This window comes from Marmota flaviventris, chromosome 10, assembly GCF_047511675.1.
Source record: "Marmota flaviventris isolate mMarFla1 chromosome 10, mMarFla1.hap1, whole genome shotgun sequence".
NCBI lineage: Eukaryota > Metazoa > Chordata > Mammalia > Rodentia > Sciuridae > Marmota > Marmota flaviventris.
In genome coordinates, this window is record NC_092507.1 from 53,684,698 (window position 1) to 53,707,874 (window position 23,177).

The following is a 23,177-nucleotide window of genomic DNA, read 5'->3' on the forward strand; positions in this document are numbered from 1 at the left end:
TTTTAAAATGTGGAGTCCTGTTTCTCTACCCCTAGAGGTTTTCATACATTAGGTGTTTGGTGATCTTTAGGATTTTTGTGTTTTTTGTAGTGTGGTCTGTATTTGAAGCTAAGTAGTTTTATCAACTTGTTTCCTGTCTATAGAATTAGGAGGGTCTGGCAGTTTTCTTTAATTTTGTGTTCTTTTCTTTTTAATTTCAAGATGCAAGTGTTTGTATTGATGAAAAAGTTCTCAATAACTTTATATGTTTTCTGGGCATATTAGAGGGATCACTCCAGAAGGAAGAGGTTTGTCTACAAATTTTCCTTAGATAATCTCATTTCTCTTTGGGGGGGTTCTGTTAGATGGCTGAAACGATCTATGAATCACTCACTGAATTTCTTTGCAGAGTTGTTTGTATGACTGAATACTCTCAATTTGTAGTAATCTTTCTGAGGTATTAGGAGAAGTTTCATCAGACACACTCAGCTTTTTCTTTACGATATACTTTCTCAATAGTGAATCTCTTAACTGAGAACTTTAAATCATTGAGTTGTGGACCCTTTTTGTTTAACAACCATTTCCCTAATTTCTCTTGTTCTTTTCACATTTTACTATAAGCAGCAAGAAGCTGGGAGGCATCTTCAACACTTTGCTTGGAAATCTCCTCACCTACACACTCAATTGTATTATTTACAAGTTCTGCTTCCCACATAACTGGAGGGTGTGATTTTGCTAAGCTTCCTACCACTATATAACAAGCATCACCCTTCCTCAAGTTTCCAGTAACATGATCCTCTTTGTCTTCTGAATCCTTATCACTAACCACTTTGATGTCCACATTTCTACCAATAAGTTGTTTAAGATGATTTAGATATTTGCTAAGGTAATGTGTTTTCTCTGCCAAAATCTGTACCAGAAAAGCTGAACTGATAGGAGCTATATAGTGACAAATTTATAATAAGGAATTGATTTATTTGATTGTAGGAAATGGCAAACCAAGCCCATAATCATAAAGTGGACTACTAGGAAAGGCAAGCTGGAATCCTCAGCCATAGGCTAAAGCTTTTATTCATAGGTAGACATCTTCCCTTTCTGCTTTTCCCTCTCCAGTTACCCCTTCCCTCCTTGTAACACTCCTCCTCCCCCTTGTAACACTCAGCTCTGTTTTCTAGGCCTTTCATCTGACTGGAAGGCCTGACTGAATTAGGCCCACTCCAATTATCTAGGATGATCTCTCTTAGTCATAATCAATTGATTATGGGCTTTAATCACACATAAAAATGCCTTCATAGTAACACACATATTGATGTCTGCTTGCATAACTGTGAGCTGTAGCCTAGTCATGTTGACACATTAAAAAGACCATCACAGTGTCCTGTATCATATTTCTCCACTAACCAAAATTGTCTCCTCACATACAACCCATTTATTTTCATGGGAAATTCAGGCTTTACAGGGCTTTATTCTCAGAAATTTGTTAAGACTCAAGAAAGAAATATTTGTATATAATGGACTCATTAAACAAAATAGTTCTTCAGTTAGCAGTTACAGCTTTATAAGTTGAAAATGATTTCCTGACAAGGACTTAAGAAAGTGTCATGTACATTAAACATAGATTTCTTTTTGCTGAAAATGGCATTAGCGTTGTTTAAATAGTCTGTTGCCTTGCCAAAGACTAGCAACATTGGCCTTACCCTGGAGCTTTTTAGAAACGCAGACTCCAGTGCTCACTGAAGCTTTCCTAAATCAAAATTTGTGCCACAAAGCTTCCTAGGTGGATTCATTTGCATTTTGAACTTTGAGAAGCACTAGTCCTAACAGATATTTATTTATTTATTTCTCTCTCTTTCCTTCCTTTTTGGGGAGAGTGATATGGGGGAGTGAACTCAGGGGCGCTCAACCACTGAGCCACATCCCCAGCCCTATTTTGTATTTTATTTAGAGACAAGGTCTCACTGAGAGGAGGAAAGATTTTCTCCTTGAGCTGTGGGAAGGAGTGCAGACTTGCTGACATCATGATTTTGGACTTCTGGCCTCCCAGAATGTTGAGTGCTTAGTGCCTCACTTTTGCTGAGGCTGGCTTTGAACTCTCAATTCTCCTGTCTCAGCCTCCTGAGCTGCTGGGATTACAGGTGTGTGCCATGGCGCCTAGGCCTAACAGATATTTCTGCCAAATAAAGCCCTCCATTTTTCTTTCTCTGTCATATTCCACATGCTTTGAATATTCTTTCCTCTAAAAATCTGAAAACATCATTCCAGAGCCCAGGTGTTTTCAATACGGAAGGTGAAAGATACATAAGGTAAATAGATACTGATTATTTTATTGGCGTCTATGAAGGGAAGAATTAATGGTCAAAGAATATCTACATAAAATGTTTTCTAGGATGTTATGAAGACTAAATGAGAAAATAATAGGCAAACCATAGATTACTAGGTAACTATTATTTTTTAGGCACAGTTATTATTGCATTACTTACATGATAGTTCAGAGAGGTGATTATTGTGATTATTATTTTTTCCAAAAAAAAAAGAAGGAAATAACCAGTAAGGAACGTATTCAAGGGCTCACAGTAACTGTGCATAAAAACTCAGGCAATTAGACTCCAGAGCCCATGTGCTTGCCTATATTGCCTCCAGTGCAAATTGTTAAGATTTGTGTGGTGACTATACACATAATCAAGTGTTCTTATTTTATTTTGAAAATAATTCCAGAAAATTTTTAGGGCACCAATGCACTGTTTTAATTAAAACTACAGTCAGTTCAACAATACCTCTCTGAATTTCTATCGTAGTGGATATATATGCCTTCTGGGGCCTACATGCCCCTCAGGAATAGCACACTAATTTTATTTTGGGATACCACTCACCCTCATTTATTTGATTAGGGTGAAATGATATCTTTTCCGTCTCCTGTTTTCCAGGAGTACACAGGTGACTCACGCCTGTTCTATCATCATATTCCAACTCACTGACCATACGACTGGTTCACAGATGGGCCTGTGACCAAGTAAGTCCGTGAATTCGATTCAGCCTGGTAGTTAATAACATGCTGGTTGATTATTCCAAATCAAAAGAGTGAAAGAGTAAGAAGGGAAGTCATAGAGCAAAGAGGGGAACCTAGAGAGAGTAGAATCATTGAAAGCACTCTAAAGGGTTTCAGGAAGTGATGCATCAATATTATCAACTTGATAATTGGGCAATGTTTATGTTTTTGAAGTTAACAACCAAAATACTTGGATAAAATATTCACTTTAAGCAACTGTAAGTTCAGTCATGATTGATTGTCCCCAGCAGGATTTGTATCTGTGTAAATAGGCATTTCATTGATTTTTTTTCAAAAGAGCAGATAGGTGAGCTCATTAATTTCTTTTTTAAATCAAAGATTTCCTTTTAGGGATTTTTTCCTTTACTCAAGAAAATACTGAATGAGTCAGGGTGCTAATCTGTTTTGCTCTCATAATTCTATTTTCGTATTATAGAAATGTTTTTCACTGTGCTAATAATTGCCTAGTGGGTTGGTAGTGACTTATTTTTACTCATTTACAACTTTTTATCAGGCCTGAGATAAGCATCAAGCATTGTGCCAGAGGGAATGAGATTCAAAAGTGTCCCATCGCCTAGAATGTAAATGATCTCTAGAGCCCCTGACTCAGAATGTGAGGGACAGTGGGCACTTGGTATTGCATTACCTACAGAAATATTTGTATAGGATGTTAGGATCTTGAAATGAGATCATCCTGGGTTATCAGGATGGTCCCTAAATCCAAAGACAAGTGTGTCCCTACAACACATCATGTTTGGATGGAGGCAGAGAATTAAGTCACCTGAGACTGGAAGAGGGGAGGAGAGATTTTCTCCTTGAGCTGTGGGAAGGAGTGCAGACATCATGATTTTGCTGACATCATGATTTTGGATTCTGGCCTCCCAGAATGTTGAGAGATAAAATCTGTTGTTTTAAGCATTAAGTTTGTGGTAATTTATTGCAGCAGCCAAGGAAACTAATATGCTAGTTCATACAGATTACTTAATTAAGGATTCTTTTGATGTTGTTTTGCTTCATAATGATTTGGAGAAACCAATATCTATACCCCAATTCTTGCTTCCATACAATGGAGACTTTTGTCTGTGTTTTGATGTTTGGTGAAAAGCCAAAGGTTAGAATTTCTTGGTTATTTTTTTACCTACCATAGATGTCCAAGGAAGTACAACTGGTGCACAAATATGACATTTCTAAATAAAGTGGTTTCAATAGTGGTCTGGAGAGCCACACACTTTCTAAAAAAGTGGTACTGGTCCTGAAAGGATATTTCTACCGGGGCAAACTCCCATTTACAGAGTTCCACATGTGGGCAGTTTTCTAGACCAGGGAGCCAGGAGACCTTACTTCCAGCCCTACCATCTCTGTGGCACTTCATGCAACTCACTTTCTCTTATTGCCTGATGTGCCTTTCTGAGAGTGTTGGTTAAATTAATTTTTAGATGCCTTTAAACTAATCATTCACCCAAAGGAGAGTATGTCCACTCCCCTTTACTCTTTCTACTTCGCCCTGTTGGTTTTCCTCATATTACTCAGCACTACTGGGAATTTTATGAATACTTGCTTATCTGCCTTCCTACCTCTCACTCTCTTAGTTGAAAGAACACAATAAAAGTGCATTTAGCACACTGTCTTGCACATAACATACCCTCAATAGAAATGCAGTAAATAAGTAAACAAATAAATAAGTGAATATTTTGAGCAGAAACCAAGAAAAAGGTCTATTTTCTTTGGTGTTGGAATCAGACTGGACCAGAAAATATTTTCCCCCCACGTCAAATATTATTGAATTTCGGGATCGAAGAATAAGTGGGCATTAGTTCACCTCTCCTCTCAGATGCTTGAGTGCCCTCTTCCTCCTTCCTGACCAGGTGACCAAGATGTTGGCTGAAGCATCTTTGATGACAGGAGACTCACTCCCTCACAACTTCTGGTCTTTTCTATTTCACTTTCTTTCCCCACTCCTCCCAATTATTGAAAGCTTTATGGTTGGCATTTCCTACACCTGCTGCAGCAGAGGTCTTGGAAGCCTAGGGGTGGGGGAGAAAAGGGGAACCCCAGTGCCACGCTCAAGTCTGAGAGCCACTGATTCAAGGGGGGAGGCTGTGGCTGACTCCCGAGGAACTAGCGACGCCTTGATCCCGCTGCGTTGCCTCTGTTCTCCGCCTTCCTGCTGGCAGGGGGTCTTCCTTCCCGAGGTCAACTCCCTGCCGCCACCCTGGTCACCTGCGCGGCCGCCCGCCCTGCTCCGGGGGTCCGCTCCTCCCTCCCTGGAGCCACCACCCAGCTCCGCCCTCCCCGCTCCCCAGCCCAGCCCGCTCCTCCTCAGCCACTCCTCCCCACACGCCCTCCTCTCCGGAGAGTTTCCCCGCACCTTCCGCGAGGAGTTCGGACACGGCAGCCCAGCGGAGCTCACGGTCAGCAGAGCGCTAGCGACGCAGGTGCCCGAGCCCCGGAGCCGCCGCCATCTCTGCCTCGGTAGGCATTGGCTTTCTGGATCAAGGTAGGACCCAATTCCCTGCTTCCCTCTCCTCCACCCTTGCTGTCACCCTTCCTGCTACGGGAAGCTCTGGAGCGGCGCGTTGGGGCGCGTGTGACGGGCGCAGAGCCCTCGGGGGACTTGGGGACTGGGTGTTCGAGGCCAGCCTTTCAGGGTCTCCGAGGGGCAGCAAGCGGCGGGAGCGCGGGTGCATGGGACGCTGCGCGACTTGCTCCCAGGGGCGAGCAGGATGGGGCGCCCGCTGGTTGCTGCCGGTGGAGCCTGGGCGCGCACCTGCGGGGCAGCGGAGAGGACCTGCCATCGGGGGAACTTCTTTTCCAGGCCTCCTGTCTACTTTGGAAACGGAAGGGACTGCGACTTGAACCTGTAAGCCCTGGGTCCCCGAGGGAGGTTTTGTTGGTTTAAATGACAAAAGAAAAAAAAAAAAATGTGTTTGTTGGGACTTTGTAGATCTCGGCTTCAGTTTCCTACCCTCTCCACCTTCCCGGGAGCAAATTAAAAACAACCCCCACCCCCAGACAAAATCAACCAAATCAACCCAAACCCCAAGCCCCAGTCCAAACAAAGCACTAATTTAAAGGGATTTGTACTGAAAAGAGATCCACCTGAGGAATCATTTTGGAAACCCCGTTGCCGGGTAAGAAATTGGTTATTGCCGGTGCTATTTCTAGAAATTGTGTTTGCTAACAGAAGATGAGAGTGACTCTTGTAAACCTCAGGGAGTTCTTTAAACAGAAGGAGCTGCCTGGAGTGTCCACAATTATTTAAGTATATTGACAAATGCTCTTTCAGAGCTCTGGACTTGGAAGTCAGAAAATCTGAATTTTGGTATTATCTGTGATGCTGTGGTTAGCTTAACCTCTGTGGGCCTCAGTTTCCTCATCTTTCAAATGAGAGAGCTGGATTAGGATCATTTCTGAGGGCTTTTTAGTAATATCTAAGGTGTATCCCAGGTTTTAAAAAATGTGTAATTCTTTAAATCTCTTAATCTGTTACAAATATTGCTAGTTTCATGAAACGTGTGTGTGTGTGTGTGTGTGTGTGTATATAATCAAACACACACACACACATATAATGTGTGTGTGTATCTTGGCATTTGTTTTATATGCATTTATTATTTATATTTTCAGGATTTCCAGCCCAAAGTTGTAGAGAATACAAAACATTTGTAAATAACTCAGAAACATATAGCTTTTATATGAATATTTAGTACACCCCCGAAACTAACTTTAAGAATCAGGTTTACCTTTATGTCAATAGTTGCAACACTATTGAAAAAATATGTGGCTTTAGCATAGCACTTATTCTCTTCCAGTATTATACATTTGGAGGAAATAAAAATTGTTTTGGAGATAAACAAAAATTGTATCTTTGCTATCAATTACTGCTTTTGTAGAATGCTTGTTACTTTTTAGCATAAAGTTGTGTGCAGAATGTTAAAAAAATGGTTTCAGACCACTTCAGAGCCTCTTTGAAATTAAGCTCAATAGCAGAGATGCCAATTTTAGTAATATATTTAGTTGACTTGGAATGAATCCCAGAAAGTAGCAGAGGTTAACTAAACAGATAAACCAGAAATTAAGTATTGACACACACACACACACACACACACACACAAAATTTGTACTATAAAGTATCAGTGTCCCTTATGCTTCCTTTTTGATTTAAAAAAACTAAAAACAATCCCTGATGTTTAAGCAGACAGGGAATGATTAAATAGCTTTTGTTACTCCTTGTAACAAATATTTACCATGGTGTTTTCAGAATGATTTGAGATTTGGTCATGGCTAGTTAGGATAGGCTTAGAAATGTTTCTAGCTCTTTTTGTTGGCTTGGCCTAAAATAATAAAATCACCTTTAGCCACCCACATGTGCACGTGTGCAGTTTGGGAGAGTAGAATGGATTTGAAGTACTCATTTATAAACGTGTTTTAACTTATTTTTTATTGTCTTGCCTTTGGGATGGAAATATCAATCATTCAAGCATTTATCTTTCCTCATATTCTCTGGTCAAGTAGATGGGTATCTCCTGAAACAGATGCTCATAGAGTTAAGTAAATTGCTTGTTGATAGAACAGGGAGTAATAGTAGAACTCACATACCCTGGCTGCTAGTTGCTTAAAAAAACAACTGAATCAGTGGATGGATTTGATTGCTCATGGTCCACAGCCAACTCATTCATGGACTGGGAGTGTCTTTGTGGTTGGCATAGGCTGTAGTCCTCTTTTGCAGTGTTGACTTTACTCTTTCACAAATTTATCAAGGAAAAAAAGTGACCATCTTTTCACACTTAGATCACTATTGTAGGACCAAACTTTTTATGTTTGTGAAGTATCTTTAGAAAATCTTAGAATTAAGACCTAAATGTGTCGAGGAGGAAAAAAATGAATTCCCTTGGCTGATACTGTACTGCATTTTTTATTCTGGGAGCCAAACACATGTACTAAAAATATGTCCTGTGGAGTTAAAAATGAAGAAAAAGGCTTAGGATCTGTTCTAATTCTTAAGATTTTATGTGATTTACAAATTCCGATTTTAATTAAATTAGAAAGGCTCAAACGTTCACCTACTGGCCAGATTTAGTACATATAGCCTTTTGGATTTTCTATTCAAATTTCATCTGCTTATAATTTGGAATATTATTTCTCAAATACTTTTTATGATTCAATAAAAAAATATATCTTTTGTCTTTTCACACACATGATCTTAGTAATCTTAAAAAATTTAATACTTTGAACCATAACGTAAATAGCAAGTATATAAGACAGATTTATTAGTTGATATACAACATAATAGATGATTTTAACAGATAATTATAAGGCCTCACTACTTACTTGCCAATATCCAGAAACTTCTTGTTTGATCTCTCCTTATTGCAAGGAGAATCTGAAATTTTAGTCTGAAATTTTCTTAAAAGAAAATTAACATGACTATAGTAGCATTCTTCTGTAGATTATTTTGCTTAACATTTCGTTATTTCCAATTTTTTTTCTGTACTTTTTCTTAACCCCATTCTTATCCAACTTCAGTTTTCAATACTCTGCCAGAACTACTTCAAGGTCTGCTGCTGTTAAGGTCAACAGTGATACCACCTTTGTTCATCTTATTTTCCCTGTTTCTTGATTTCCAGGACACCATGCACTCTTTGATTTTCCTCCTTCCCTGGCTGCTTTTTTCTCTCTGCTTTGCTGGACTCTCCTCTCAGAGGTTTTTTTGTTTTGTTTTGTTTTGGTACCAGGGATTGAATTCAGGGGCACTGGAACACTGAACCACATCCCCAGTTCTATTTTGCATTTTATTTAGAGACAGGGTCTCACTGAGTTGCTTAGCACCTCACTGTTGCTGAGGCTGGCTTTGAACTTGAGATTCTCCTGCCGCTGGGGTTACAGGCATGCGCCATGCATCTGGCTCTCTCAGAGATTTTAACTTTGCAGCACCTTAAGGTATAGTGAATTTTTCTCTATACTCTTTGATGATTTATGCAATCTCTATATTTTATACTGAGAACTCAAAAAGCAATAGCTTAAGGCTTGATATTGCCCTCTGAACTTCAGACCTTATGATCCAGCTGCCTAACAACATTTTCATTTGGATGTCTAATAGACATTTTCAGTTTAAACAGGCTCCAAATGGAATCTTCATCTTGCCCGAACCTACATATTCTACAGTCTTTTCTATCTTCATCTTTGATCTCTCTCAGTCTCTCATATGTTATATATTACATGTTAGGAAATGTTTGCCTTGTCTTCAAAATAAATATAATCACCTTTTTCACCTCCATGGCTGCCACCCTGATATAAACTGCCCTCATCCTGAGTTACTGCAAGGACCTTCTAACCATTATCCCTGTTTTTATCTTTTGCTCTCCTCAGTCCGTTTTTAGAATGACAGTTAGAGTCAGATTTTGACACTTTTCTGCTCCAGTCTCTAATGGTTTTGTAGTTCATACAGAGTAAATTTCAGAGTCCTAAGGATAACCTTTCTGGTCTTTCTGCCCTTCCCTTTACCTAGCTAATCTCTTTTCCTACAGTTCTTCCTCTGATTTAGTTGAAGCCATACTGGGCTCCTTGCTATTCCTTGAATAAATTGGGAGCCATCTTTGGTTTCCTCTGTTGGGAATGCTCTTCTCCCAGAGATCTGCATGATTTATTCTGTCACAATCATTTCCTTTTTGTTCAAAGGTTTCCTTTTCAATTAGGCCACTCTGTCATATTTAAAATTGTTGATTGTCTTTTACCTTGTAATATATCTTTTTGTTTTTCCTTTGCTTTTCATCATAGCATTTCCCTGCCTTTTAAAATACTTTATTATTATTTTTTCCCTGTTTGGTTCATCCTGTTTTATCCCTAGTGTGTAAAATATGGCCTAGCATTTAAGAGGAAAGCCATATTTTTTTTCCTGTTGATTGAATACTGTTGCTTGTTCATTTTCATTGCTGGATTTATTTCATTGTAGGAATATGACACATTTTAAATCTTGATTCTGAGGATGGCTATTTAGGTTCTTTCCTTTTTCTTCCCTTGTTCTCTCCTTCCTTTTTGTTTTGTTACTGAATTAGTTCAGAGTACCACAGCCTGGGTAATTTTTAAGTAACAGAAGTTTATTTGGTTCATGATTCTGGAGGCTGAAAAGTCTAAGAGCAAGGAGCCGCATATGATAAGGGTCTTCTTGCTGTCTCAGCATCACAGAGGGGCAAGCAAGCACAAATGAGAGAGGGCAAGAGGGGGCTGAACTTAGAACAAACCCATTCCAGCAATAGTGTCAATTACTTCATTCATGAGGGCAGAGTCCTAATAACCTTATATCAACTCTTATTAGGCCCCCCTCCCTACACTGTTGTATTGAACACATGAACTTGGGGGAAGCTACGCAGACCATACCAGTTATTATAAATAAAGCTGCTGTGACCCATCCTTTACAACTATCCTAGTACATAGGTACAGGAGATTTTTTAAGAGTATACAAGTAGTAGGCAAATTACTGGGTTACAGGACTTGCAGATTTCCGCTTTATTAGATAATGCCACACTTCTTAAGTGTGGACTTACCAATTTATATTCCTACTCTTGTTGTTGTATATCTTTGACAAAACTTGGTATTGACTGAACATTTAAGTTTTGCTCATCTGATAGGTGTGTATTATATCCTTAATATTCATTTCTTTGATTAGTAGTGAGATTGAAGATACTGATATAACTTCTCTACCTTTCTTTTGTTAGTATGTGCTTGGTAAATCATCCTTTTGTTTTCAATTTCTTCATATTATTTTTGGATGTATCTCCATATGGTATATATCTTATTTCCATCCTTCTTCATTCAAACTGAATTTTTAGATGTGTTTCTTATAAACAACACATATTCCTTAAGATGTTTTACATTCAATGTCTTTTCACTGAAGAATTTAGTCAATTTCTATTCAACTTGATTACTGATGTATTTAGGTTTGTATTTACTCATCTGTAATTTTTATTTGTGCTGTATTTTGGTTTATTGTCCCCTTTTTTATTTTTATGTTTTAGGTTGATTCCTTTTTTTATTCTAAGTTTTCTATAACTACTTAAAAAATTTCTATAATTCAGTGATTATTGTAGAAGAATCATGAGTCCTTTAGTTATCAAATTTGAAAATGAATGAAGTTTGAACAGTAATGAATCGAGGAACATACAAGGGCATTAGCTTACATTAACCCCATTTAAACTCTCTTGACATATATTACCAATATTTTGAATTTCATTTATTCAACAAACATTTATTGAGCACTTAGTCTGGGTTAAGCATTATTTTAGATGTTGAATATAACAAATGACCATCCCTGTGCTTGTTAAACACAACAGGGGACAGATAGAAAATGAACAATTTAAATGAGCAAACTGTGCCATATATGGGAAGGTGATAAGTGCTACAGAAAAGAGAAAAAAAAAATAGAGAAGGTGAAAAGGATGAGGAACGCTGAGCAAGGGAAAGAGAGTGAGTGCCCAAGTGCAATGGAAGTGGCTGAGCACATCCCACCCTTGACTCAGTCAGTTCATCATGTAAGTGTTTTATATGTTATAATAGATGATAGCTAAAGGTTTAAGCCAAATAGAGATTCTCAGGAGTCTCCATAATGATATTACAATAGGATTTAAAAATGTGAAGTCATATTTAAGAATGGCTGTCACCAAATATCTGTTTTGTGAAGGTCTAGGACAACATAGTTTTTCTCAGAATTATATTTTCTCATTTTACTTTAGCAGCTGTTCCTGGATGTCTAAATGTATGAACATCGAGAGACTATCAATAGGAGATAATTGAACAATTAGATTTCTGTGGGTAACTACAGAATTTCTGAACCAAACCGGTCAATGTTTAGGAGAGGAAAGAAAATAAAGTTTACACAAAGACACACACAAACGTGCATACGTAGACAGAACCTACTGGCACACACATAAACACTCATTAATTGCAGTTGCTTGTATGTTAGCAAGATGCTATTGCTTAAAATCTGACATACTTAATATATTAGACCTATCCAGGAGATAGCTGGGTATTTCTCTGATGTCCTGGGTGTCTTACAATAATGTTGCTTATGGGGAAAAAGCTTTCTCATAGAACCAACAGAATGTAAAAATATGGTGTATAAAAAGCAGTCATCTGGTCATGTGGCTTTTGGGTCTTTTGACTCCATGATTTTAAACTTGCAGATCAGTTCTTGCACAGGAGGTCCTGCTGTTTTTTACCTCTATGCTGTGGCTGATCATTGTTCCTACTGACCACAGGTTCTTTGAGAGTTAGGTTACATTACTAACACTGTGCTTCATATTTGTCCCCATTCTTGCAGGGGCAGTTAAGTATGCACTCAATGGAGTCTTTTATGATTTCTCAAACTAGAAGTAATGCCACTGATCTATTCTTTCTAAAGTGTGTCATTCTTAAAAATCTAAGACACTGTGGAATTTTAAGATTTACCACTTTTTTTTAATCATTAAGAAAGATACCTATTTAAATATTTTGTAATACATTCCTGTCATTTAGAATTTTAGTTCTATACTTATTGAAATAATTCATTTAGAATTAGATAAAAATTTCTATTTAAATCATATTCTTATATAGAATGTATGAATCAAATACTGTTTTTTTAAATCATTATTTTTTATTTTTTACTTGTTGTTGGACCTTTATTTATTTACTTATTTGTATGTGGTGCTGAGAATCGAACTCAGTGCCTCATGCATGCTAGGCAAGCACACTACCACTGAGCCACAACCCCAGCCCTGAATCAAATACTTTAGGTAAGGATTTCTTATTCATATTCCTAGTCTGTTTTTTGTTTTGTTTTGAGTTGCTTTTGAATGTGGAGCTGTTGATATCAATATCTCTCCAAACATATCATACTGTGGGCTGTCCAGAATATTGATACAGCAATTAAAAAGAGAATGTTTCATTCATGTTTCCAAGAATGTTACAAGAATCAAGGTTAACTGGATTCTTCCTTCTTTTAAATGGATTCTTTAAGTCCTGTATTTGCTTAGAATAATGTCATATTTTATTTTGGGTTCATATTTATATCATGACTTTCTGAAAAGCTTTTCTCAATTAACTTTATTTTTTATTATTGGGAAAAAGTAAATGGACTGTCTTCATTTCATCTTTAATAATTTTCAGATTCTACTTATTCTCTTTATTGTTCAGAATCCATTGCAGTATTTTTTAAGTCCACTGACTCATTTTCTAAATTGGTTTAGTAGCTTGAATTTCAAATTATGACTTCCTTTTGCCCATTGCGTTATTCTGAGTTTTTTTTTTTTTTGCCTTATTTTCAAGATTTTCCAGTTTCATAATCACATTATGTATCAAGTTGTCTTCCATCTCCACATTCCTGGTTGTCATCCCTTCTCAGCCATCTGTGCTGTAGCTCCTATCCTGACTGCTCCCTCCCTGGTCTGCAGAGACATCTAACAGGCTTGTGGTCATGTTCTTGCATGTTTCCCTCTTCCTTTGGTTTACTCTTTACTTTGTGGAACACTTTGTAGTTATTTTTGAGAGAAAGGGTCATACTGTATCAATTTTCTAAGTCATTGCACTCCTGCAAAATCTATTTGTTTCCTTCTAGTAGTTCTTCACTAGATACAGAACTCTAAAATGAAAGCCATTTTCTATTAGGCAACTACTAGGTTGTCTTCTCTAACATTCAGTGTTTGAAGTGAAACACATTCCTGTTCTGTTTCTTATTTTTATTCCAGAGGGAAAATCTTTGCTCTTCTGAAGTTTCTTAAATATGTTGTTTAGAAATGGATCTTTTCCCATTTTTCTTTTCAGTTTGAACACTTGGGCTTTTTTTTTTTTTTTAAGTCTGCACTGGGGAATTTTCTTGTATTATTTCTTTGATAATTTCCTCTTATTTTCCTTTTCTGAAAATACTGTCAGTTTGATTTCAATCTCTTAACTTTATCCAAGGTAACATACCTATTTTCATTTTAAAGGAAAAAAATCTCCTTTCTATCTTCTTCATGCCTTGGGAATATTAATTATGCAAATTTGTTTTTAAGTCTTTCCAGTGGGAAAACTTTACACTATGCATCTGTGCATTAAATTTTCAGAAGTTCATTATTTCCCTTTAAACATTCTTTTTTTTTTTTCCTTTGCGATTCTCTGAATGCAAAATCTTCGGAAATGTCCCCAAGGATAACTCATTATACATTTGCTAAATTTATTTTTTTCTTTTTTGATTTGTTTCTGTGTCTCCAGGTGGTCTGTTTTCTTTTTTCTTTCTTTTAATAAAACTTTTGACATTATGCTAAAGGCTTTCTTTAACTCTTCATTCATGATTTCATTGAGCATAGCTATTAAGTGAAAACAGAAGAATGTTAATTCTCAGCATAGGGGTAGTGTCTATCGATTGATTGCTTCATTTTATGCATTTAGTTAAGGAGCTGACATTGATGATGAAGGTCTAGCACCCTAAATGTCAACATGTGTAAAGGCCTTGTCATATTTGTGCCAGCTTTATATATACACTCTTATTTATAGATTCCATATTCATGGACTTGCACTTGTGATTGCCTAAGGAATGTGTATTTCATTTACTTATATATATGAACAACTCAATCTGGGAGCTTTGGATGAATTTCAGAGGGTTTGTTGACCACCTAAAACATTTGGGTACATGTGCTTCCTCCTGGCAGTTTTTACACTGTTCCCACCAAATTCTCAATGAGGTTCTTATTCCAAAAATGCTTAAGCATTCAGAATCACTGTTCTGAAGCACTTCTTGGTATTAAACTACATTCTCAAAAACCTCTATATGAATGATATTAGGATGCCTCTTTTAAAGATGGCTTCCATTCAGTTTTGTCTTGGTGTGGTGCCACCAGTCTGTATAGGAGGATATTTTAAGAAAGATGTGTATTTTGCTATTCTTCTTTCTTTTATTCATTTGTCCAGCTACTTACTACATATATACCACCTGCTACATGAAGGTCAGGCTTATGTTTGTGAAAGATATAATGAGAAAATAAATCAGAAAAAAAATCCCCTGGTTTGTAGGGTTTTTATTCTAGTACGGAGACAGACAGTAAAACAAGAAAAAAAAATAAGATATTCAAGTTAGTGTTCAGTGATAAGGTGAAAATTTTAAGCAGAAGAGTGGATATGAGATTTTGGGGTAGGGAAACTGTGTGACTTTAGATGGGATGGCCAGGCAGGGCTCCTCTGAGAAGGGGCCTAAAGCAAAGGTTTGTGACATCAAGAGGCAATTGGGATCCAGGTCCTCAGAGTCTTGTGCAGGACTTAGACTTTTATTCTGAGTGAAAAGGGAGTATTCTAGTGTTTTGAGAAAGAGAGACATGACTATTGCTGTGTTGAGAACAGACTTAATTGGGAAGAAATGGCAGAATTGGAAATTTTGGAAATTTTGAAAATTCTTTATTGGAAATAAATATGTCATTACCTCTGCTATAACCATTTAACTTTGTATGATCACAGTAAAGATAAAGGTTTTAGAAAATAAGGGAAGTTTGAACACTGAACAGGGAGACTGTAAAGCTCCTCTTCTTGTAGTCTAAGGAAGAGATAATGGTGACTCTGAACAGGATATTGGTGGTTGCAGGGGAGATAAGTTATTGAAATTTGAAATTCCCATAAAATTCTGGTACTATACCCGGTATGTTATGCAGTTAATCAGGAAAATATCTTATTATTCTTAGTGTTAGGATCAATTTACTTTTTCCCCTAAGCTGTTAGTTTCATTTTACATACTAGGTGAATTTATTAGACTGTTACAAATTATAGTCACGCTTAGGAAGCACATTCAAATTGATAGTTGTTTGGCATATTTGATGCAGTTGACTTATTTTGATTACCCTATACTTGATTTTTTTCTCATAGTTTAAATTTTTTGTTATATTTTTCTGTATTGTTTGTTTTGTAAACCTCCTTGTATTCCTTTTGTTATAGTTTAGGGTACATATAAATATTTTTCTCTTTGAGTCTATATGAGATGCCACCTTTCACCATCTCTTCAAGGCTCTTTCTAGCCCTTTTACATTGTGATTGTTTCTCTTACATTAGAATGAAATCCAATGGAAAGAATTCAAACCATCAGAATAATTAGTGTTTTGCATGGAACTTTAAATAAAGGAATAGTTGTCTCATGTAAGGATGACAGCTGACCTATTTGGTCACTTAGCAGATCATTTCAGTTAAATGTGAGTCAAATCAATTTTTGGACTAAATTATTAGTCACTAGTTTAATCAAAGCAGCCCAGAGGTGTATTGTATCTATGACACATCCTGATTATTATCCTTGATCTTGAGCTTATTTTATGGGGATGTTTTATATAAGAAACAGATAACAAAAATTATATTAAGCATTATATTAAATATTAAAATCATATTAATGTTTGCATATATTAATATGATTAGATCATGTGGATACTAAGTACTTCACCCATTCCTAGAGATCCTAAAGAAATGTTGTGATGTCACAGAATCCCAATGAATATTGTCAAACCAAAATTCTAATGAAAAACTGATACTCTGAAAAACAAATAGACCAGAACACAAATTGTTTATATGCATCCATTTTCTTCCTAAGAGTTTGTAAGTTGTAAAATAAACAAACCCCCTTTTCTGTTTACTCATCATATGGGGTCATTCCTCAGGTGAGTTATAAGGCATGTTTCTTATTTAATAATTTCTAATATTCTTTGTAGTAAAGCTGTGATTTCTGTTTTAAAGTAAAAATTTCTCAGAATCATAGGCAGCTCTGAAAGAAATTGTAGAGGTCATCTAGCGGTCTTATTTGTAGATGAGGAACCAGAGGTCGATACAGTTGAAATCCCAAGTCCTGCAAGCTTAACAGTAGAAAAGTAGTAGAGGCCAGCATCCAAGACTCCTGATAAACACAATTCAGGGTTTTTTTTTTTTTTTTTTTGGTTGTTGTTGTTAATATCTCAGATGACATATGTGTGGTGGACTGAGTCCCAAATTTGAGATCATAAAAAAAGATTTAAACATCCAAGTCTTATAGGGTTTCATCATAAGTTCAAACTTAATGAATTAAAATTTTACTGCCATTCTAATTCATGATGTAGTAGTATAAATAATCTTATTGATGATGTATTTCAAATTGAGTAGAATTCATGGGAAAGCTTATGTATGAAGTCATTCCTAGCAATTGGATAAATTAAGTCATGAGGCCCTCCCTGAATTATTCTGGTAACTCTTTAGTGTGAATATTATCTGCAAATGAATAATAGGTCTTCAAAAACATTTTGGAAAATTTTTTTATTCTTTATTGGAAATAAATATGTCATAACCTGTGCTATAACCATTTGACTTTGTATGATCACCGTAAAGATAAAGGTTTTAGAAAATAAGGGAAGTTTGAACCCTGGACATAAAAAAAAACAAAAACGGTCAAGATGGTGATATTAATGGTGTTCGATTACCTGTCATATATTTAATTGATACTGAGATCATTTTTGTTTAGTTGAAAATTCACTTTTGTCCTGTGACACTTGTGCTGGTTTCCATGGCATAGAGGAACATTGACTGTTTCTGTCTTAAAATATAAGCTGCATAACTATGTAGGATAATATGTGCATAGCAATAAATCTATAACTTTCAATTCAGAGTGGAAGACTTCTCTGATAGTGATCCAGATTATTACAGAGGGTTAATTTTAAATACTTATTTATAATTCTTTTCCTTTTATATTTTCTACAGACACCTAGTATATGTGTTGTTTTTGTTTCAGATTTGCTGTTTTTCAGGTACATGTCTCTGAAGTAAGATGACTAGTCAAAAACTCTTTGTGATTTTATTACATTGGGGTAAGTTATTTGCTGTTTTAATGTATTTATATAAAGTGGAGATTGTGCTTTCTGAGATGTTATTTGTTTCATTGACTAACAGAATTTCCTTTTTCCAATCAGGAATTCTTATTTATGCTCATAATTAACTATAAACCAAAAACCCTTTTCAATCTCCTGAAAACAACTTGATACTTTACTTGTCCAGAATTCTAGCGCATGTGCGCGCGCGCACACACAAACACACACACACACACACACACACACCCCTACCTTATAGTGGCAAAACTAGAATTGGTCTTTATATTTTGATCTGCATGTTTCTTTTTCCACTTAACAAGTTTTCAATTTATCAGGACAATTTTTCTCATCGGGTTTTACCACTGTACTTATTAATTTAATGGTTACATGACAGTGCATTGCATGAATGTATCTTAAATTATTTATTTAAGCAATTCTGGATTGATAGACATTTTTCTTTAACAAATAATGCTGTATTGCAAATCTTTATACATACATCTTTGAATGTTTGGAAGAATATTTCTGTGACTTAATTCCTAGACAGAATCATCCATGTTGAACACTGTGTACGTTTTTAAATTTGATACTGTGAAATCTCCACATAGGTTCATATCTTTTGCTGTCCCAACATAAGGCTGCTATCCCATTGAATTTCTGCCACAGATGCACATTATGTATCATTTTCTACTTTTTGCCCTGACAGACAAGCAAAATATGTCATCTCATTTCAGTTTTATTTGCGTATTTGTGAGGTTGAGTTTATTGACCATTTGTATATCTGATGTGTTCCTCTAGTTCATGTCCTTTGACCATTTTGTTATTAGGTTGTATTGTTCCTAATTGAATTTAGAAATTTCTAAAATGTAGTAGACAGTTAGCTCTCTATTAGGACTCTCCAAGAGAAACAAAACCAGTGAATTGGATTTGTGTACATGCATACCCATGTGTGTGTGAATATTTATATAAAGACATTTAGTATAAAGAATTGGGTCATGTATTATAAGACCAAAATGTGCCAAGATCTATAGTTGCCAGGTTGGAGACCCAGGTAAGGCAAGGGTGTTATTCCAGTCCAAGTCCAAAGGCCCGAAAACCAGAAGAGCCAACAGTGTGAGTTCCAGTCCAAATGCCAGCAGACTTGAGACCCAGGAGGAGCCAACGTTTCAGTTCTGGTCCACAGGCAGGAAAAGATTGCGTCTCAGCTCAGAGCAGCCAGGCAGAAGGAGCTGTCTCTTAGTCAGCCTTTTTGTTTTATCCAGGACTTTGGATGAGGACCATCCACTCAGCCTGCCAATTTAAATGTTAATCTTACCCAGAAACATTCTCACAGACATACCCAGAATGATGTTTGATAAAATATCTGAGCATCCCTGGGCCTAGTCAAGCTAAAACACAACATGAACCATCATAAGCTTTAACAGTTTGTCATGTTTGCAAATATTTCCTTACTGCCCAATATTTGCTTTGTAATTATTTTCTTTTACAGTACAGAAAATTTATGATATGCTAACACATACTTTAAATAAGCTAAAGTGACACTTAACTTTTAATTTTACTTAGCAAATATAGCAATTTTAAATTATAAAATATACTAGATAATAGTCAAAAATTAAATTTTCTATGTCAAGGAATAGTTTAATTGGTAATAATAGTCACATGTTATGTGACTGTGACACAAAATTATGGGTTTGTTTTCAAACAGAAGGGTGATCATGTTGTAAATGCTATTCTGTATTATAACTGGAAAGTAATGACAAGTGTGAACGTAAAGGGTTACCAAGGAATGGTAACAAATACCACCAGAAGAATGCTTTAAGAAATTAAATGCTTTTCTTCCTATGCATTGCAGGATTGTCCTCCAGAGAAAGCTTCACATGATCTTTTATTGTCTTAGCTTTCAACCTTTTGTTTGAAATAAGTCACATGTTGCTGATAACTTTTAATTTTAGACAGGAAAACTAAGCTAATTTTTTTTCTCATTTAATTTTTTCTTTTTTCAAATTTATTTATATTTCTAAATTGGCATATGAAATTATATGCATTTATCATGTACAAGATGACTTTTGAAGTCTTTATGCTTTTTGCAGTGGTTTAATCTAGCTAATTATAGCAAAGCCATTACTTCACATATTTATTGTTTTTGTGGTAAGAACATTTAACATCTACTGTCCCAATATTTTTCAAGAAATATATTATCATTTTTTTCTTTTTTCTAAAATTTGTTATTTTTAGTTACACATGACAATAGAATGTATTTTGACTTATCATACATACATGGAATATAACTTCCCATTTTTGTGGTTGTACATCATATGGAGTTACATTGATCACATATTCATATATGAACATAGGAAAGTTATATCTGATTCAATCTACTGTCTTTTCCATTCCCACCCACCTTCCCCTCACTCCACTCTCTTCAATCTGATTACCAACCCCCACACACTCTGCTCCACTACCACCTATTGTGAATCAGCATCTACATATCAGAATATTTGGCCTTTGATTTTTTTTTGGATTGGCTTATTTCACTTAGCATGATAGTCTCCAGTTCCATCCATTTATCAGCAAATGCCATAATTTCATTCTTATTTATGGCAGCCTTTAAATTTTTATCCTTATTCTGTATGTTAGACATTTTCATAATAATATGCCTTGGTGAGAGGAAAGTGACCTGCTCCATTCCGCCATCTTGAAACCTCCCCCAATATATCATCATTAACTGTAGCCATTGTGCTACATGTTAGCTCTTTGAACTTACTCTTCCCAACTATAAATATGTATTATTCTTTGACATTTCATTTTGTCACTCCTGCCTCTTATAACTACCATTCTTCTCTCTACTTCTATGAGATCAGCTATTTTAAATTCCATATATAAGTGAGGTCATGTAGTTAGTATTTTTCTTTCTGTGCTTGGCTTATTTCACTTAACATAATGTCCTCTAGATTTATCTATGTTGTTGCAAATTTCAGTGGTTCCTTATTTTTTTATGTTCTGTTGCTCTGGGGTAGATGTGGTTTGAGTGTCCACCAGAGGTCTATTGTAATTGGATCCTTAGTTCCCAGGGAGGTGATATGAAGGAGTGCTGTAGAACCTTTAAGAGGAGGGCCTACTGAAAAGTTCTTACATCACTGAGGCATGTGAGACCTCAAGTTCTTTTGAAAAGGTTATTGTAAAAGAAGCAAGAGTGACCATGTCCAGCTTCCCCTTGCTTCTGATTGGAGATATAATCACTTGATTGCCCTCCCTATTGGACTTCTCCCATTTATGTCCATACCCTGAAGGCAGCCATTGCTAAGCCTACACTATGTCATTTGGATAGACAGCCTCCAAAATGAGCTAAATGAACTTGTTTGCTTATAAAGTTAGCCTGTGTCAGGTTAATATTTTTAGAATGTATATATACCATACTTTCTTTGTAATAAATATGGGAATACAGATATCTCTTTAATGCTTATTTCATTTCATTTTTTCCCATATTTTTAATTGGTGCATTATATTTGTACACATTTATGGGAATTGTTGTTATATATACTCATTTTATTTCTTTTAGATATATGCCCAGTACTGAACCAAATGGTAGTTCTATTTTTCATTTTTGTTTTTAAGGAATCTCTGTACTGTTTTCCATAATGGCCATACTAATTAACATTCCAACCACCACTGTACAAGGGTTCTCTTTTCTTCACAATTTTGCCAGCATTTGTTACCCTTTGTCTTTTGGATAATAATCATCCTTGCAGGAATAGGTGATGTCTCATCATGATTTTGATTTGCATTTCCTTGATTTGTGATATTGAGCATTTTTTTCATATACCTGTTGACCATTTGTACATCTTCTTTTGAAAAATGTTATTTATGTCATTTTCCCATCTTTAAATCAGGTTATTTGTGGAGCTTTTTTTCCTCAGAGGTTTTTGAGTTCTCTGTATATTTTGGATGTAAACCCCCTTATTTGATATATAGTATACAGATATTTCATCCCATTTTGCAGGTAGTATCATCACTTTGTTGATTGTTTCCTTTGCTGTACAGATGCTTCTTAGTTTGAAATAATCCTGGTTTTCTATTTTTGCTTTTGTTGTCTGTAATTTGGGGTTTTATCTAAAACATTGGTGTCTGTACAAATGTCTTGAAGTGTTGGCCCTAGTTTTTTTTTCCTAGTAGTTTCATATCTGATGTTTGGTCTTCGATCCATTTGGGGTTGATTTTTTTTGTTATGGTTAGAAACAGAGGTCCATTTTTCTATTATTTTTCCATAAGAATGTCTAGTTTTCCCAGCATCATTTATTGAAGAGACTGTCATTTCTCCAATGAATGTTTTTGACTTATAAATTCTCCCTTTGTTGAGGATCACTTGGCTGTAGAAATATGGACTTATTTTTGGGTTTTCTATTCTGTTCTGTTGGTCTGTGTATCTGTTTTTATTCTAGCACTATGATGTTTTTTTAAAAAATTTGTAGTTGTTGATGGACCTTTATTTTATTCATTTATTTATATGTGGTGCTGAGAATTGAATCCAATGCCTCACACATGTAAAGCAAGTGCTCTATCACTGATCCACAACCCCAGCCCCTGTTTTGGTTACTATAACTTGGTAGTATGTTTTGAGGTGAGGTATTGTGATACTTCCAATTTTGTTCCTTTTGATCTAGATTTCTTTGGCTATTTGGGGTTTTTTGGGGTTACATATGAATTGTATTTTCTATTTCTGTTAAGAAAGCCATTTGTATTTTGGTACGCATTGAATTGAATTTGTAGACTACTTTGGGTAGGATGGAAATTTTAACATCATTAATTCCTTTAATCCATGAACACGGGATATTTTTCCATTTATTTGTGTCTTCAATTTCTTTAATCAATATTTTATGGTTTTCAGTATAGGAATATTTCATATATTGTAGTTATTATAAATCAGATTGTTTTTTAAAGATTTCTTTTTCATATAGTTTGCTACTATTGTATAGAAATTCTACTGGGTTTTGCTTTTTTTTCTGCAACTTTAATGAATTTGTTTATTCTAACAGATTTTTTTTTTTTTTGCAGAGACTGTAAGATTTTCAATGTATAAGATCATTTGTTTGCAAAAGGGTCAATATAACTTCTTCATTTCAATTTAATTTCTTTCTCTTTACTAATTACTTTGGCTAGTACTTTCAATAACATATGTTGAAGAAAAGTGGCAGGATTGGTTATCCTTGTCTTATTCTAGATCTCAGAAGAAAAGATTTCAACTTTTCCTTATTTAGTATGATATTACCTGTGGGTTTATCGTATATGGACTTTATTTTGTTGAGGTAAATTTCTTCTATTTCTAATTTGTTGAGAGGTTTATCATGAAG

The 23,177-nt window shown here is 35.7% G+C and overlaps 1 protein-coding gene across 1 annotated transcript in view; it reads left to right on the plus strand.

Moving 5' to 3' along the window:
- The first annotated feature begins 17,787 nt into the window (after positions 1-17,787).
- The window catches only part of Lepr (leptin receptor), a 70,690-nt gene continuing 65,300 nt past the window's right edge, over positions 17,788-23,177 (plus strand). The window contains exon 1 of the mRNA XM_027949514.2: positions 17,788-17,832. Coding sequence (XP_027805315.2) covers positions 17,793-17,832 — 40 coding nt within the window. The 5' untranslated portion in view covers positions 17,788-17,792. The remainder of the gene's footprint in view (positions 17,833-23,177) is intronic.